The 20,352-nt window shown below is 37.2% G+C and overlaps 1 protein-coding gene across 1 annotated transcript; it reads left to right on the top strand.

The window, feature by feature from the left end:
* Nucleotides 1–8,154: 8,154 nt before the first annotated feature.
* LOC140243587 (alpha-1A adrenergic receptor-like) lies at nucleotides 8,155–9,174 on the top strand. Its single transcript, XM_072323254.1, has one exon. It carries the CDS (start codon nucleotides 8,155–8,157, stop codon nucleotides 9,172–9,174), a length of 1,020 nt encoding a protein of 339 aa, XP_072179355.1.
* Nucleotides 9,175–20,352: the final 11,178 nt, after the last annotated feature.

Below are 20,352 nucleotides of genomic sequence, written 5' to 3'. Positions count from 1 at the left end.
GAACCAAAAAATATAATGCCTCCGGCTACACTTCGTGGCGGAGGCATCAAAAAAAAAAACCAAACAAATAAATGCAACATGAAAACAAACTGGAAAGAAAGAGAATGCCACACATAGACAGCAACAGAGTCAGTTATGGACATAATTTTTTTTTTTTGTATCATTTAAGATTTATTACAATATAGGTGCGTCCATATCATAATCCTCGCCTGGAGATGGGGGGGGGGGGGGGACGGGTTTTTTAATAGTGATCGTGTGATATGTATTTTTTTATGTTTTTGTGTTCTTGTTTTGGAATGGGGGGATGTATGGGTATTAAGTACACCACCACACAGTCACTCAGTGTAATGAATTTGTAAATCTCTACGTGCGCCTCTGCAATTTGTTTTGCATGTGTATGGCTGTATACCTATATTCATACACTAAATTGTACCTGCTCGACAACCAGCCTTTGAAAGTGCTCAAGGTTAGCAATACTGATTAATCATGTACAGAAGCTTTCTTATCAGCTTATGCAGGTGATTTTCGTCAAACCACGATAAAGTGGGAAAGAGCCTCATCCACGTCAAGTTGTGCATAATATGATGACGGTCCCCTATATTGATTTCTCTTTTTAATGCATGCAAGTACAGTATGCACTATGTAAGCTTGCTTAACATATGAAGAGTTTTATCGCAAAACGAGCTACCTCCATTCTGGTTAAGTTGTGATATTTGTGATTAAAGCTGCTACCCCCCCCCCCCCAAAAAAAAAAGAATAATTAGAAAATATGGGATGTCTTTAATCATTACTTATAGAATATCCCTTGTTATGTTACAAGTGAGGTCTCATTGGAACGGTTTTATTTCTCTCTATCTGACGATAGGAACTCTTCAAAATGTTTTAGAAACTCTTCATTTATATACATTAGGACACTGTTGTTATGAAATCTACAATTTTTGTATTAATTTGCATGTTTTACTTTTTTTTTGCATACTTTGTATCAACTTGTATCGGTTTGTCATTGCACTTGGAGAGAGACAATGCAGACATAAACCAAACCAAACCAATGGTTGCAATACTTTGCGATGCTATATTATAGAAACAGGATAAATTGCACCATACGCATAAAATTGAAAAGAGAGAGAGAGAGAGAGAGACAGACAGATAGACAAACAGACAGACAGACAGACAGACCAGACTGATGATAACGCGAAATGATATACGTGGGTGATGGAATTTCTCTTGTTACCTTGTTACACTTGTCATGATTCAACCTTCAGAATCGTTTAGATTACGAAAAATGTTTCTCTTTCTTGTATGGAGAGTTTGGCTGTAAAGGTGTGAAAGACTTTGCAAAAGAAACATGACTGATAGACAGTTCGTACGATATTTGTTTTTCACCGGTAAAAGCCAATGAATGTTTGGAAAAAAAGAACCCTTTAATAGATGGAAGAGATTTCTGATTTCATCTTTGCAGTGAAAGTGGAAAAAAATACACTGTGGAGGCATGTGGCTGACTCTGAATTTCTTTAGCTTTTTATTGTCAGAAAGAGATGGAATTTCGCTTACACCCATTTAAAGTAAAACGTTGAACGTATAACTTCTTAATTGAAAAAAAAAATGTTGGGAATCATCAAATGTCTTTCTCATTGTATTTCAGATTGTGCTTGCCCGTCGGAAATTAATAAGGATTTATCCAAAAAAAAAAAAAAAAACCTCCTTTTTCTTGATTTCTGTATTTTCGCACATCCATGACGTGGAGGAAACTATTTGACTCTGTTTTATAAGGATCTTGGGGTAACGTAATGTCCGTCTCAGTTAAATTTTGAAAAAAGTGTGTGGAAACAGGCATTGTACAAAATGATAAGACACGGGCTATACCAGCTAGACAAAGACATTATAATGCAAAAAGAAAAAAAAGAAAAACATGTTTGTTGTTGTGGGTTTTTTTTTCCAAGAGGGAAAGGGAACTGTGTATTTTCATGAAAAATGAGGATCATGATTGTAGTGGTTGTAAACGTATTTCCTGTATTCTTTTTTTACCCCACTTTGGCTAGACACCAAGCAACAATTACATTCAGCAACGAAGCTGTTGTTACAACTTATCGTGCTTACTATGCGAGGTAGTTCCCGGCCAATTTCGCACTTTTGTCAGTCCAATTCCTTATTGCTGCATTCAATTTAGCAACATTTAACGTAGATGACATGTTCGGTATTTCAATTTTATGATCTCTTCATTCAAATTCATTTTGGGGCATTCAAATTACCTTTAACGTCATTCATATTAACACTTTTTCAATTGAAATTCGTAAAACAAGCACCATTTCGTTATTCGTTCATTATTTAGAATGATATAATCACGTGATCATGTATAGGCTGCGCTCGTTCATTCGAATTCATTTCTGGGCATCCAATTTAACATCTTTTGCAGTCAATTTAGCACACATGTTTATGCTTTGGTTCTTTCTTTATTTTTTTTTCAACATAGTTATTGTTTTGTAAGCATCATTACATTTCATATTTTCGTATTCATTGTAGAGATTTTGACAACAGTTTTTTTTTTCAATTAGTTTATTGAGTCTCCCAGTCCGAAGATAGTGCATTATTGTGGCCACAACCTATCTGGCCGTTGAGCGCTTTATTCCGAGTGTGTCGGCCAGTTCTAGGAAGTCAAGGTTATGATCATCAAATGTTCCTATAATTCTTTCTCTGTCTTCTTGAGATATACGTCTGTATCTAACCTGTGCTGTCATGACTGTAAGAAGATGAAGTTAATCTGTAGCATTGGTACATGTAGGCCTATAATGACATGTATGAATGAAAAGGGGCGTTACAGAACAACAGACTCGATTTATGCAGGGGCAAAAAATATGACATTTTTACTGCGTAACAGTATGTGGATGAAACAAAAAGTCACACAGAAATACACGTTTAAATTTTCTCACCTTTTCAAAAAAGAAATAACATGACGTTAATTTGAATGAAAATGTTTGGAATTTGACTGCCCATTCGCGAAATTGAATGACTCAAATACCCTTTTCGGCGAGTGGTGGCGAATTTGAATGAACGTAGAGTACCAGCCAATTTGAATGCCTTTTTTACGAATTCGAAAGCCACATGTGCAAATTTCATTGATCGAAGTGCTAAGATGAACGCACAAGTTGCAATTTTGAAAGACAGACTTTGTGATAATGAGGGGTTTTTCTAAATTGAATGAACCTTCTATCAAATGGACTGACAAAAGTGCGAAATTGGCCTGGAAAACCTATATTTTATGCAGTCAGATTATGCCCATTGTGTTGAAAGACCGCACAACAATTATTTGGTGGATTCGATATTCCTGCAGAACTCCATCAAATTATAGAGCAGCATCCCTTGGCGATTAATACATTTGGAGGCTATGGTTGATGAGACCATGGTTTAGAAGTTATGTCGTATTTTTATGCTGAAAGCACTCTCCACTTTAGCATGCCTTTCATATGCCCAGTTTTGTGCTTGTAGTGGAATGCATAACACATCGACATTGACAAGTGGGAGTTTATATTAGTTTGAAATACGCTGGCTCATTTGAATGCATGACAAAATATTCAACCATTCCCCGACGCTATAGTTCTACCTTAGCAATGCCTAATGATACTGGCGAACAATGGTAACATCGTGTCAAACAGAAACAAAACATAATAGTAACTCATCTTAATTAAAAGGCTACTTTAATGAGACCATTGCTCATTTACAGCTCGCACGTTAGATCAAGTGTAATTAATTGGGATGGGATTTTCGGCGTGCAATTTCTATATTTCCACCCACCAGACGAGATATGGGTAAGTATACATTAGGCGTTATGCAGCTGCCCGTGTCCACGGTTCATTCCATTATACACTTTTTTTTTTTTGACTAATGATTAATGGAAAACGTATAGTAAAAGATTTGATCTATGAATATCGTGACGATGTAAGGAAGAATGATTCACCTCGTGGTTTAACGGTTTAACGGTCAGACTGAATCTTCTGCATGATGTGGTTTCTACATCATTCATGTGTGTGTGCATGTGTGCGTGTGTGTGTGTGTTTGCCTGTGTCTGTCCGTCTCACTGTCTATGTGATCACTAGCGCTATAGACACGTGATAGATTCCATCATTCCTCTATCTATCCTGTACATGAAATGCGTACGGATAATGATCAGGCAAAGCAGAATGACAATGATGATAATAATTGTGTGTTGTTGTTGTGTTTGTTTGTTTGTTTTTTGCAGCTGTCAGTGTTGTTAACGCAGTTGTCATAATCATGAAACACTCCTGATAGTATTTTCATCATTATTCAGATCCCATAATCGCTCTATTTATCTCAACCATCATCATCAGTATTAATTTTTTATCATTGCCGCCACATCTTGCACCTCCTGCTTTCCATTTCAGCAATTAGCAATAAATTGCCGATTCGCGAAGTGATGATGTCACAGTCTTTTGTTTAAGCTTGGGTTGAAACCAGGTGAGAGTATGGTTAGCAAAAATCAGGTGAGATTGTTTGGAACCAGTTTCCATGGCGACGAATGGCTGTGTCATCAAACGTTGGTTCTTTATTAGAGTTGATATCTTAAAATTAGAATTGGTTTTTCAAGTGAATGGAAGAAATAGCTGATAATCCATCACTCTCTCAATTCTAATCTTTGTCTTTGAACTGGAGTTTTCATGCCCACATTCAATTTATGTATTGACTTACTGTTCAAGAAAAGCAAAGAATTTGTGCAATAATACTGCATTGTTACTATATCCATGTAATACAATACTGTAATGAGTCCTATACTACTACTTCTACTGCTTCTACGACTACCCTTTAATGTAAATTCCTGCTGCATCTGTCCTGCTTCTGCTACCTAGTATAATTTGTTAACATGTACTGTCCAATTTAATATCTTGAAATATGAAGTTTCAGCCTTATCTTAACGATCATAATGTTAAAGTCAAAACAACGCGAGTGGCACCCATTAACACCTAATAGCACAATCAATCAGTGCAGCGTATACATGGTATAACCACTAACAACCATTTACCCTAATCATCCTAACAAAGATTAACTCAATCTGAACTGGTCTGGTCACTAATTAATCCATGTGAAGGGTTTGGATCGTGGGATGAGATTTTGCAATAACAGGGACAGACGTTAATGCTTTCTACCTTAAAGAAGAAGACCTCCCATCTGAAGGAGTTTTGAATGTTCAATTTCTTAATCGCGTTATCATGTTGTTATTACTTTCGTAAAGTGGCAAGCGATCTTATCAACGCAGTGTAATGTTAAAGGGGCCCTGAAATCCAAATGCATGTTGATTTGTGGTGCTGACTTATGATACCCTCAACGTCAATTTTCCGATGAAACAAATATCTAGAAACATTCCATATGTTTTTAACGGTTTTTTTTTTCTTCTATTTTTCTTCAGATTACTTGGGAACGCCCACACACACAAAAAAAAAAAAAATCCTTCCAAACTAATATTCCTCAGATGACCTCATCTGTCAATCATTGCTGAAGTACTGAAATGTTTAACAAAAGATATTGGAATGCACCTTTCCCTTGACACAGCATAACTTGCATGTTTCTGTCATATTAATGTGACTAACAAAAGACATGGCGAAGGAACATGCAAGTTACGCTGAGTCGAGGGGAAGGTGCATTCCAATGTCTTTTGTTAAACATTTCAGTACTTTAGCAATGATTGACAGATGAGGTCATCTCAAGAATATTAATATTGATTGGTTTGGAAGGATTTTTTGTGGGCGTTCCCAAGTAATCTGAGGAAAAATAGAAGAAAAAATCGTTAAAAATATATGGAATGTTTCTAGATATTCGTTTCACCGCAAAAGTGATGTTGAGGGTACCTGACCTGACAAGCCATCAATTAAAACAAAACAAAAACAACGAAAAGAAACGAACTAACTAAAGGAATAAAATGAGGGTCAACATAATCTTGACTACTGTGGTCACTACATGCCGGACCATGATGATCGGTATGTATGTATGTATGTATGTATTATCATTATTATCATTTTTTATTCGGTTTTCAGTCAAAAATATCAATATCACATTATTCCAAATCAAAACACACAATGGAGAGTTATGGGTGCCTAGTCTACGTTTGCCTTGTATAAGTCATGAATAGTCTGAAGAACAAGAAAAAAAAACCTTCAAAAACAAACACATATTTATTATGTAAGTATGACATGTACATTGTACTTCAGAAGTGAAGAGTTATACCCTTTGTATAGCTTTGTTTCTACAAATCATTTTACTAAAAATCTTCTCCCCATAGATGTTTGTTGCAATCCCTATCAAAACCCAAAATCTCAACGTCGCAAAGATTTGTTGCTGTGATTTTTCTTGCTGGGTACGCAAACGACTCTACATGTCAGTTTACCGGTACCTTCTAATGGCTTTATCAATTTGCGTCTTCAAGTCTTCCGGTGTTTTGGTTATATATACATATAAACACGTTGGAATAGCTAAAACAAAGTAAAGTTTTGATCATAAACGAGAGTGTATCAACGTGGTGTGTTGACATGAAGGCAAAACTTGTAATTGAAAGCAACTCTGGAGAATGTAATAACCTGTAATTGCCTTCAATCAGTGAAACTATATACTGCCCACTTCGTACATGCTACGAGGTCGTTGCTATAGCATCCAAAGTGGTTGGATTCACTTCGGTTGAGCGGCAGGTTTTCTATCGCATGAACTATGCACTCAAGGTACTCCATTTATGGCAAACAAATTTCACCCTTGAATGATGCCATCACGAAAAAGTGATTTGCCCTGGTGGTCACTTGAATAATATATGATTGCCACCAAGAGGATGTGGAGTGAGAGCAAGCAAGCATGGTGGTGGAAATAACCAGAGATACGTTGTTGCGTATCAATCTTTTTTTTTCTCTCTCTCTCAAGATGGCTGCTGTTTTAAGGTAATATAACATTCAAACTAGAAAACCGTTCAGAAGTGCATTTTAACAGCCGTGCAAGCTCTGCGGCTCTTTTTCGTGCCGTGTAAAATCTCAATAGTTTTTTTTTTTTTTTTTTTTTTTTTTTTTTTAGCCAGATATGGCGCCTGAAGGCCACCGCACACTATACTACTTTTGGTCTTGCGACTGACCGACCTTGGATCTGAAATAAACAAGCGTGATTATTCTGAGGCTGTTGTGATTTATTTAGGATCCAAAGTCGGCCTGTCGTGCGACAGAAAGTCGTATAGACCTTTAGTGTGCAGTGGCCTTAACATGCACAAACAACAAGCGAACAAAATGACTGCACAATAACTATTTGAAATAAAATCCGACATATATCGCTCAAAATTAAACATTTTATGACACCACCGCAGTTTTTTAATATTATAAAATGATGTTTCTTTCCACCACAAAGCTTGCTCGACATAACAGTTGTTAAGACATTATACACCGAATTATTTAGGATAATGTAATTCGTTGAGATTCTACCGGTTTAAGTACTAGTAATGGCTTGTCACTCGTCCTCGGAGGAAAGTATTTTCGAATTTTCAGTCTTTGGAACACGACAGATGTCACTGGTTCTCTTTTCTTTCTGAAGTTACCAGTGGTGCACTTGTAATTCAATCTGCATTTTAAAATGTCCACAGTTGATCGAGCGGGCGGTATTCATTTGTCATTAGTTACGTTCAGACGGTGATCTTTAACCTCGAGGATAGACTCGATGGGGCGCCAAGTGTCGCAAAACCGATTTCATTATGAAATCGACCGCGCGAACCGTGCGACACTTGGCGCCCCATAGAGCTTATCCTCGAAGTTAGCTAACCCTCGAGGTTCATCAGGATCACCGTCTTAACGTAACTAATCTGTTCAACAATAATGCATTTTATCTTTATCGTAAATGAAAGTGGTACTAAGTAGTTAGCGGAATTAATTATAATTACATTTTTGTTTTTGTATATTTTTTTTTCTTCGTAGAATACATTGACGGGTGCAGAGTGAAAGAGCGAAGGATCACAAAGTGACATCGGATGACTATGTTTCTGTGTTTGGAAGCTGCATTACATTCGTCATATTTCGCCTCAATTCTTCGGCGACTGAGGACATATTACCATCAGTTGGTACGAGTGAAACAAATTAATCTCAGAATACCCAAAACATCTGATAAACGTAGCTGCAACTACGCAACATGTCCACCCCAGCGAATTCGTCGGGCGATGGCGCTGTCGTCCTTTCCAACATTCCCGCCGCCGTCATCATTACAAGCTTCAGCGTCGTTGGTATCATAGGCAACACGCTCGTTATCACAGCAGTGACGATGTCTCGCCGGCTGCAGACGACTACCAATGTCTTTGTGGTGACCCTGAGCTGCGTTGATTTCCTGAGCGCGCTCATACTGCCTTATCAAGTTGTCGCCCTTCTTGGAGGGGTAAAGCCCCAGGGTCCGACATCTGTCTTCTGCCAAGTCATCGGCGCACTGTCATACGTTTTCAGCGGATGGAGCATAATCACTCTTATCGTGATCGCTTTCAATCGATACTTTCTCATAACCCAACCGCTTCAAAGATATCGGATGGTGTTCTGCAAACGGAACATAGCTATCATTATCGTGATCGTACTGTCCTACCCGATTGTCCCCGTCATAACTTTCATCGTCACTGGATGGGCAACCTTCGGTTTGAAGAACGATGTTTGTTCGCTAGTGGAGGGATTAGGATTTAACATTCTTTCGGGAATATCCATGATTACGCTTATGGCTGCAATCATATTCTTGTACGTGAGAATCTACCTGCATGTCCGCGAGCATGTGCGAAAAATAGCGAGTAACGAGACCAAAAACGATATCATGCCCTCAACGACATCCGTGACGATGGGTAACGGCGTCGGCCAACAAGAAGGCCACAGGCAAAAGCGAGACCACAAAGCGTCCACAGAGAACAAAATCTCGAAGAATCTGTTCTTCGTCATTATCTGTTTCTTCATTTGCATGCTACCAATTACTGTAACGCTGTTCCATCCGGGAGTGGATCCAACGGTTGTGGTTTATTGCTTCGTGGTTCTCACCCTGAACTGCTGCATTAATCCAGTGATATACGCGTGGAAGCACCCTGACTTTCGACAGGTGTTCCGCTGCCTGGTCACTTGTCGCTTGCGGAAGATCGAAGAACCTTCAAGATGGCTCCGAGAGCGACTTACAAATGCAGTTTGACTTAAGCAAGAGACGGGAAAGCTATTTTTCCTTGGTGTTCGATAGTGTCATTTTTTCGTCAAAGATTGTCTAAAGCTAAGAAATAAATGCTCTCTTCGATGGTGCCTTTCGCCTTAAAGGGGAATTCCAGTGCAGTTACAGTTAGTCTAACTAGAATGAGTGATTTTTTTTTCAGCAAAACGGTGAAAATGTCCTAAAAATCCGATGAAAAATAAGGAAGTTATGACATTTTTGAGTTTCGCTAACTTTTCAGGAAACAGTTTTTGAACAGTCAATACGAATATGCAAAAAGTCAAGCGATGATATCGTCCCTAACAACTTGCATTATGCATTTTACATAAAATTTGTACATTTTCAGTTTTTCACTCAAATACAATTACGCCTCAGTCTCAAATCCCAATATGTCTTCCTCATCATTAGTCTGTTATTCAACCAGGAATAATATCTGGCTTAACATTTTGATAGCCGGAACATCTTACACAATCAGTGAAAAATTAGAGTGAGGGGTTGGCCTCATCAGTTAACTCATTTACATGATTATTTTTCATCAACTGTACGAGAACTGTTCTGCTGAACCTATCGAAAGCTCACCGTTTCATAACTTCCTTGATTTTATATATCCGATTTTGAGCAGATTTTCACTGTTATTTTCGTAAGATTTTACTCTTTCTGATTAGACCAACCTATAACTGTACACCCAGGGAGGTGGGAAGAGACCTCCCTGGTACAACTGAAACTTCTCTTTGTTAATCCTTAGTAAGGTAAATCTGGTAGATTGTTTGATATAGGTCTGTTTTTTCATGAGAGAGTGGAATCTAAATGAGGTAGCAAAAAGGAGAGTCGATAGCAAACTGCAGTATCTATTTTATATTGTGCTACTTTCTAGAACAACTAACAATCATTGACCTGCAGATAAGGCAAAGAGATATTCAACATGAGCTTGTACATTATGGTTTCCTTTTTTTCGTAACTGATCTACAGAAAAGCAAAGGAGAACACTTAACAGTAAATGTGTTTAATATAATTATGTCAGCACTTCTCTCTTCATCTTAAACGTAAGAGGATTTATCCTTATCCTCAATGCTACACTGTGTGTCTTAGAGGGATGGTACAGTATTGGTGGAGATGAGATTGAGGCTTTTAACTTTTTGCCCGCGCTCGTGTGTGTTTGTGAGCTTTGTGTGTGTGTGTGTGTGTGTGTGTGTGTGTGTGTGTGTGTGTGTGTGTGTATGCGTGTGTGCAGCTTGTATGAGGAGCACGGGCCGGGAGTACGAAAAGTTGGGATTCGGACACGTAGGACCTGGTGTGCCGTTGGGTTACGTACTTCCACGGCGGATTGTGCGGATGCAGAGCGAGTGGAGCTGTAGCTGTAAGTGATTACCCCTACGGTAGCGCTCTTCAATATGCTTCAAAATGACTTGTATGTCTTGACCTTTAGAAAACTCCTGAATTCAGTAAATAGTATGTCTACATTTTACGTATTTTAAATTACTTAACGCTACCCATACTGATTAAGATTTTCATATTGGTGATTTTAAACCTTAACTCACACTTTGGAACCATTTTACGCCCTGAAACGAAATTATACCAAAGGAAATTCTGTTTAAGAAACAACTTATGAAATAGTGTAGAACACACCATTCTAAGAGGAATTCAAAGTTTATTTGATGAAAAGCGGTTCTAGAATGGCTGAGACATCCAAAAACAAAGTAAAACAAAGCGATCGTAATAAAAGGTGGGTCCCACCTTTTATTCGGATCGTTCTGCCTTGGATATCTCAGCCATTTCAAAACCATTTTTCATCAAATAAACGTTGGATTCCTTCTGGAATTACATGCTTTTTTATATCATTTTCTTAAGAGGTTTTTCATTTTCTCACACAAAAAAAAATGATAGAAACCTGAAGTTAGGTCTCAAGCAAAACTATACGATCCCTTTGATAGCCTAGAACACTTATTATTGCCAAAGAAACAGGAAAATGATACGTGAAATATCAGACGCTCGTTGCGAGTTTTGTCGATGGTAACTAACATAATGCAAACACAACTCTAGGATCCGACCTATACTGTTTGCGCAAAGTGAGGTAGTGGGCTGATTTCTCTTAATTTATTGCGCATTGGCCATTAAAGATGCTCACATTTTTCGTTTTCAGCTACTCTATGAACTTCTTTGGTCCTCATCTGTATCCTCCCCTATCTATCTCTTTCTGCCCGTCCCCCCCCCCCACACACACCCTCTCCACACTATTTCTCTAATGTCATGAAGTGCGATAATGCATCACCCTATGGAAACCAAACAACATTTGAAATGGGCAGTCCGATTTCTTTTGCCAGGGACTCCGAAACTTTACGTTGTCTTTCATGTTTTTAAGTCTGTTATATCTTGAGTATTGTCATGATATTTTCATTATCATTATACTCGTGGAAAATAGTAGCAGGCTGTTCTACTAGGCCCACCAGTCTGTTTGTAACAGTAGCAATAGTAGTAGTTGTAGAGTTAGTAACAGGAGATGCATCAGTAGTATCAGTAGTAGTAGTTGTAATAGTAGTTTTAGTAGTACTGGTAGTGGTGGTGGTGGTAGTAGTAGTAGCAGCAGCAGTAGAGTTAGAGGCAGTAGTAGTAGTAGTAGTAGTAGTAGTAGTAGTAGAAGTAGTAGAAGTAGTAACAATAGTAGTTATGTAGCAGTAGTAGTTTTTGTTGTTGTTGTTGTAGTATCCTTATCACTACTTCTTCGCTCTCTTCAACTTTACATGTACTACGACATGATCAATAATTTTGTGGAAATATAATTAGATGCAAGAGCTGCTTGAATGCACTGTAACATTTATTATTTTTTTTTTTTTTTGCTTCCTGTACGTTGTTCAACGCTGTTTTCGACAAACATCGAATCTTTTATGTGCAATAAACCAATGCAAAACTTTAGATGAATTTTTGTGTCGATAGGCTCTGGGTAAATTCCAATTTGACTACATTTACATGACTTGTATTGCATTTTCTCAGCTGCATTCAAACGCCAAGACAAATATCAATAGCGCTCGCTGTCCGATAGGTGGCGCTCTGACCTGAACCGTCGCGATGCATGATAGACTTGACGAGGATTATAATCATGAATATGACCTAATCAGTTCGTGTATTTTCAATGTGATAGGAATATTTCATTTCACGATTTTTGTCAGGATTCATTAAAATTTCGTTGTGTGCATGTAACATAATTTATGTCAATGTGTGAAACAAATGCATATTCTTTTGTTTAGTTTTCAAATTTGATGCGTATAGTGTATTCGTTGTGCGGGAAGTGTCAGGGTACAGGGTAAAAGTATACTCGTGGTTGTGAAACAATACTTTGAATCTGCTTTGAATATATCTATCTATCAATGTATATATATATATATATATGTATATATATATATATATTATATATATACATATATATACATACATATATATATATATATATATATATATATATATATATATATATATATATTTAATCTCATATATAATGTAAAATTATAGTATGCATGTATGTGGATGTGTGTCTTGATGAATATCATGGAGAAATGCATTAAGTTAGGTAGGCCTACAAAGAGAGGAATTAAGATCGCTATGTAGAACAAGGGAAGTTAAAAAAACAAACAAATACGTACAGCACAGTATGACTTTGTGTGTGTGTGTGTGTGTTTGTGCGAGTGTGATTACTAAGCACACACGCAAATACACACACACACACACACACACACACACACACACACATCTTTTGATCGCTTGAAAAGAGAACGGATTTGCAAAGACAATTTTTGTGTAACCACATAATACAATTTTCCCCAAGGCATTGTTCATTCCTTTCTGCTTTAATACCAAAATTGATCTATCTGTTAATATCTCGCGTCGTCAGAGTTTTCACTCCGCGCTCTTGGCTAGTTTTACGTCCGTTCAATTCATGACGCAGAGAGCTACTTGATGCACTGATCATAAATGAGGCGCCATTTTACTTTTTATAGGTTGCGTTCTAGGCTCACACGGGTAAATAATTCCCCTTAGAGACGTGTGTTAAAATTCAAATTAAAAAAAAAAAAATCTGTGAAATAGCTGGGAGAAATGGCGTGTTTCATCTTCACTAAACTGCATAAGTGAGTTATACCCTGTCATCCATCAAATTTCCAAGGCAGATTCTTCGGCTCAAACTTTGTCCAAGGGTCCGCAAAGCCAGACTACGAGTTCTTTTCACTCAAAATATCACATATTTTCCGTTCACGCACCCAATGAAATATAGTCCCTTCAAATTCCATGAGAAAAGCTTTCATCTTCAAACTAAAATGCAGTTTGTAGAGGAATTCATACTCAATATCTGCAGCTATTCAGTTTTATGCCAAACTGCATTAATGCTTTTTAATTAATTGTTTTCTTCATTTATTTTGGTATCTTTGGTACGAATTTGTGAAGGGGTCTGGGACATTACATTTTATTTACAGGTGTGCGCCCTCTAGCGTAATCTAAAGGTACATTTCAGCACGACGCAGGGAGAGAGGAGAACGCCCAATGCAATTGTCGTCTCAAACGTCCGCGCCGCAAATCTAAAGCTCCATATTGCCTCGTGGCTGCTGACACATTACTTGGCTGTTCGTTCACATTTAGCAATGTTGACTGGCCTTCTCCACTGAAACAAACTATTTTGGAATAACCTGAGTGTAGTTGAATATCAAATTAAGCCACAAGGTCTGACAAAAGAGTTGTAGAAATATTGTGGTCATCATTTTTTTTTTCTTGCGCGATATTGGTAATACTATAACGTTATAGTAATTGGCCGATAGCTATTGTATCGTTAGAGCGCCATCTAGTGATACTGATCGTTTCTCGCTCGTTTCCAAACTCAAGGACGCTAATTGTATTCGCCACAGCTTCAGACATTTGTTAAGTATCGCGAGTTAATTAAACACAAAGCTGTATAGAAGGTTGAACGCCCTGCCTTCTCGATGAGTATGGTGAAAGGAAGTAAATCTATATATTTCCAATGGTATCCTTAAGAGTTATGCAATATTACGACGACGCATCACTGCGCTTGTACTAGAGTGGCCATTATGACCAGACGTTATCACTTTGAGCATTTTTTTTTTTAATTCAAAGGAGCGAACACAAACGCACATAAATTAATGTCATGATCCTTTGTCACAAGTCCCTGTGGTACGAGGGATGAACATGACGTTGCAAAATACACAAGCAAGTAGTGTTTTTATTGCCACTGAGTGTTGAGTTTGATCATAATAAATTCATTATAATGACATGTCAGCCTCCGAGCCTGTTCCATGGATACAATATACATCGGTGACGGCCAATTATAGAAAACTGCATGGACTTTGCGCTATCACACGTTGATTTTTTAAATTGCGCATTGAGAAAGGATGAATTGGCTGAAAGAGAACTGTGTGTATGTCTACGGTTCGCGGACCCACTTTGTGATGATATATAGACGCCGTGAGTCAGCCATTTGAAGGCTGACCTCAACATAATTCTTATTTGCTGGATTGTGTCTTCTCCGTTACATTTAAAAAAGCGGAGGTGTTATAAAAGTGAGTATTTTGCTTATTGATTTTTCTTACATTTTGATATTTCTTTTATCTTTTATAGATGTAGTGAGTTTCTGTATATTTCATCATGAAATGATGTAATCAGGTCTACGTTGGCATACATTCACAGGCTGACTTCAGTATTAAATGTGAAATGCAATTTTTAAAATTGGTGGTTTTTTTGGCATACTTGCACTATATATCGCCATCTCGATTGACGCGCGCGCGGAATTTCAACTTTGACGGGCCCGTATGACGTCATATTGAGTCGGATTGACTTGAAACTTGGTAGAAATATTTCTTGACATTTCAGACATCCGATCAAAGTGAAAAAACGGAAAATTTCTATTGCATATGAGCTGTGCGTGCGTATATGCGCGCGCGCGTACGCGTCCGTCCATTCTTTTTTTCAAATTCATTTTTTTTTTTTCAATTCATTTGTCAAGGATCTGATCTAACAGTAATGAAATTATGGCTCCTGGACCCTGTTGCATGAAAAGATGCAGTCAAACATAAGTCCTGGTATTGGCCAATCAGAACTGGGTATTTAGAGACTTATGTTTGATTTGACGAATGTTTGATCTCAACTTTTTTGAAAGGACAAGAAGAGGACAATGGGCTAAGCGCCATTTTTAAACATTTTAAAGTATGTCTATCGTCAGACAGAGTAAAATAAAACCTTTCCGGTGATACCTCATTTGTAACATAGAATATCCCATATTTTCTTATCATTTTCTATGTTTTTTTAGCAGCTTTAAAGGGATGATACAATATTGGTGGAGATGAGAATTGGGCTTTTAACTTTTTGCGAGATACCAAGAAAACCTTTTGTAAAAGTGTAGACAATATCATTTTATGATATGTATACTTTGTATTACGTTTTGATTTTCTTTGATTGGAAATAAACTATGATTGAACTTGAACTTGAACTTGAACTTGAAAAACACTTATGAAAGTACAGAGCATACCATTTTAAGAGGAATTCAAAGTTTATTTGATAAAAATCGGGTTTGGAATGACTGAAACATCCAAAAACAAAGCAAAACAAAGCGATTATAATAAAGTGTGGGTCCCACACTTATTAGAATCGCTCTGTTTTGTATATCTCAGCCATTTCAAAACCAATTTTCATCAAATAAACGTTAAATTCCTCATGGAATTACATGCTCTTTCATAATTATTTCATAAGAGGTTTCTCATTATCCCACACACACACACACAAAAAAAAATGTTAGAAACCTGAAATTAGGTCTCAACCAAAACTATATGATCCCTTTAATCACAAATATCTCAACTTAACAAGAATGAAGTTAGCGCGTTTTGCGATAAAGCTCTTCATATGTATCCTTGTAGCAAGAAACAATGAGATCTCGAACAAACAAGTTCATTGTCCTATCAAGATAGAAAAAACCCCAGAAAGAATGTTTGGGAAATACAAAGTTACAGAAACCTAACAAATATCCCTTCCATTTGTGAGTTGACACTGTAAAGAGTCAGTGCTAAACAAGCTGAGTTAAGAGGACTGAACTATAACTGTATAGGGTGTAAAATGAAGCTATGAACAAAGTAACAAAACAACAACAACAACAACAACAACAACACATACACACACACACACGCACACACACACACACACACACACACACACACACACACACACACACACACAGGAGTGGCGAGTCCACCCAAATACTGAATATACCCGTCATTACAACATCAAAAAGAGACAATAATGTTCTCGGATTTGCATAATGTATATTCTTTTTAATGTAGTAGACAATAAGAGCGATACACACACGCTTTGATTGCATGGTAATATGGCTCTATGGGTAGACGCCAAAAATATTCACGTGTTCTACTGAAAGTCATTGCAGATTTCCAGACCTTATAATCAATAATGATGCGTCTCAATCAGTGTTCAACTACGTCAATATCATTTTATTGCTTTTTTTTTATTACGAGTAGCTCAATCTTAAGGATCTGTCTTTGGGATTTTTTTTTTCTTTGTGGCAAACAATACTTGAAGAGGTTTAACTTAGGTATTTTCTCAAATCCCTAGTTCTCGATGTTTTCTTGTCTGTCGCTGCAAATGCCCACGTCATTTTCCAGCCTTTTCTTCATGAAATGTTTCCAGAAGGGAACATTTCATGGAATAAGTGCAGCAATATGTATATGATGTATGTTATAACATTATGTATATTTCTTAATTTTGTATTTTTGTTGTTTTCCTTTGTACGGCTGCACCGCAATAGGCAGAAAAGTGCGAAGGGTCACATTTGTTTTTCCGATATAGCTGCATGAAATGTGCATCCCTGCTGGAAAGAACACAGTGTCACACAGTGTGAACACAATGTGAACACAGTGTGAAATCTCTTCACACTGTTAAATTCGAGCATTTTAACAGTGTGAACACAATGTGAGTCATAAATTCACAGTATGAAACAAACTATATACACCATGTGAACACTCTGTGAAAACCACACCACAGTGTGAAATCATCGTTACACTGTTTAATTCGAGCGTTTTTACATAGTCAACTATGTGAACACACTGTGAACACAATGTGAGACACTGTGGGTTTTTTTTCAGTTGGGATGTCTCTTCGTTGTATCCAAAGTGCATGGACTGATGTAGTCACTGTCTTTCAATTCAATTAAATTTAATTCAAGTCAAATAGTTTCCAAGATATTTTTATGACGTGACGAGTGACATGACTGGTGTCCTCTCAAATAAAGGAAAATAAAGAAGAAGAAAAAAAAATGCAGAAGCGTCTATAGGAGAAAAATAGACAAAGTGTAATTTTGCAGAGTGTTAAGACTCGTTGGTTCAGGCAGCATATTTTAGCATGTTGCGTTTTATTTTCATGGGGTGCAGATATTTAACGTACAAATATTATACAAGTATATGTTTTATGATCACGGATAACCATAGACGTCATTGCATTACATAAATGAGTACTGAGGTCTGGTTTTTTTACGTCGCAACATTTTTACCCCACAAACAACCAATTAATTTAAAAAACGCACGCTAGCCGTGATGGTAAAACTCCTAGGTATAGCTTATTATTACCTTGCACCTGCGTTTACATGCATGGTCTCTTTTGTGGCTACTTTAATTACTCTTACTACGCACCCCCTAACAGTAAATGAGCTTTTGATAAGGATGAGTGGCTTAACGTTTCATATGTGACCCTGCACCACAAAACCAACAAAAAGTTGCCAGACATGGATTTTAAGTTAAGGGCAGATTCTGAAAGAGCAGACTCTAAGCTTTAAAATCATGTGTAGCTGACGTCAAATGGACTCTCCAAACCTATCTAAATATTGGAAAGAAAGCACACACTCTTGAAAAAAATGTGAACTGAGAAAAGAGGCTCATGAAGTACAGGGTCTATTTAAGTGCTTAATCTTTGCTAAACAATGCTACCTGTGCGATGAATGGGACGAAAAACAGGATGTAAACCTTCGAAGCAACCACAATGAAGAGATTATCAGATTAAACTGAAATTTAGAATGCTTATCTAACACATTCTGTCCATGATTGATATAAACTTTCAAAGCAGTAGCATTATCCTTTCAAAAGTTATTAGAGTTGAAAGTGAAGAATGTGCAAAGGATTTTCAAGAAATGAAAAGGGTCCCGTAAGAAATACGTGATCACACTACTCTACAAAAAAGGGTTGTAGAGAAAGTGCTGAAAACTCAATATCCCATTCCCTGTATGATCCCAAACTCAAGAATAACGTAGAAGAAGAATAGGTCTTTCAGAAAAAATGAATAATTCAAAATTGACTTGGTTAACCCATTTCACCTTTTTGAGTAAGCACGTAAAATCAAGGGGTGTGACTTTTTGTCGGCTTTGTGATGCACGGTCACATCTCGATATGCTATACTAGCTAGGATTAAGGAACTATTGCTTTACTCCGTACATTATGAAACACTGTCTTAAACTGTATGAAAAGGGAAAGCGCGGTTGCTTAATTGCCACATTGACTTTGTACACAATAAGTAGAATGTATTGTGAAGTGCCTTCATAAAGAAAATCAACCACAGCCGTGAAAGTGAAAAGTTCTGTAGTGTGTGAAATGGGCTGAAACAGATTGATAACACCCAATGGACACTATACATTACTGAATTATCCACCAGTCAATAGTCATTAATTAATATAACACGTATGCATGATATTCGTAATGCAGGTTTCTATGCGCAAGGGGAAGAGACGTAAGGAAAAGAAAAAAGAAGCATGAGAGATAACAAACATATCAGAAATACAAATCATGGGAAGAAAAGAATGTGGCATACATCAGTCTTGTCAGGATGTAGCAGTAAACGGGCGGGTGAAATGAAAAAAAAAAAAAGAGAGAGAAAAGACAAAACAATCCAGAACTACACTTCTATGATGCAAACATTGAGCGAGAGTGTTTCATAACTGTGTTTGATCTGCACTGTAAAAAGAACGGTGTTAGATCTAACACCATGGGTGTTAAATCTAACAACGATCAAGCGTCAATAGAGGACCACACCCGCAGGTGTAGAAAGTATGTTGTGATGGTGTTGAAAAGTGTTCAACTGGCCCTCCCTGGTGTTAATTTGACACTATACCTGATGATATTTTGACACTGCGCTGGTGTTAATTCAACAATGACACTACTTGGTGTCGATTTGATCTTGATGGTGTTGATGCCAATGGTATAACACTAGCCCAACTTTAATAGGAGACCACACCAACTGGTGTTACTGTGGTGTAAATGTGCACATTTACACCTTTTTTTTCAAAAATCAAATACTTTATAGGAAAGTTCTTGTTCGTCTTATTGCAGTTCAAAATCAACAAGAAAAACAGTAACTAATTACCTATCTAGAAATTAGTTTTATATTTTGAAGTGACACCCGGAGGTTTTAATTTAATACCACAAAATAATGAGCACCAGAAATGCAACAACAGCTCGGTGTTTTATATTCAACACCGGATTTTTTTTTTTTTTTTTTTTTTTTTTTGCAGTGTGGGACTGAAGACCAAAAGAGTCACTTACGCAATACAGAGATATAAGGGTAATTCGAAGATGTAACAATGCTTTGGATGCATGATTAACGACATATTGAATTCATGGATAGTTCTTTACCATTAAATCCTTTGCTCCACATCAAAGAAACAGAAGGAAGAAAATAGTACATGCGGAAAGTAAGAAAATCATGGAATTCTGATGTTTTCTGTAGCATTTTTTGCACAGATTGGTTCCTCCACAAACCAGCTTTAAACCTAGCAAAGACAATTGCCATCACCGTCAAATTTTCCGATTGACGCGTAAACGTATGCATAATCAAATCTTTCGCAACATGATAATATTGTTGTCTTGCTATAACTGAAGCAGCAACAACATGGGGAGGGGGGAGTTGTAGCTGTTTAAAGCCAAAGCAAAAAATCCTAGGAATAAGAATTGAATGTACGAGAAATTGGGCAGATTGTATGAAACAATAACATCAATTGTACATTGTAATTGTACAATCAGATTAGGGGGAAAACCATGTGAAACTAACACAATTCTGTGAAGTTTCCACTTTCAGTTTACTTTTATGAAACGTCTGTCTTTTCTGCTCGTCTGAGTCAATTTGAAA

The sequence above is a fragment of the Diadema setosum genome, chromosome 20 (assembly GCF_964275005.1).
Source record: "Diadema setosum chromosome 20, eeDiaSeto1, whole genome shotgun sequence".
Lineage (NCBI taxonomy): Eukaryota > Metazoa > Echinodermata > Echinoidea > Diadematoida > Diadematidae > Diadema > Diadema setosum.
This window is presented reverse-complemented; position numbering and strand designations above follow the sequence as displayed.

What these genes read in the sequence shown, in the direction of transcription:
- LOC140243587 (XM_072323254.1), top strand. Translation starts at nt 8,155, where the DNA reads ATGTCCACCCCAGCGAATTCGTCGGGCGATGGCGCTGTCGTCCTTTCC.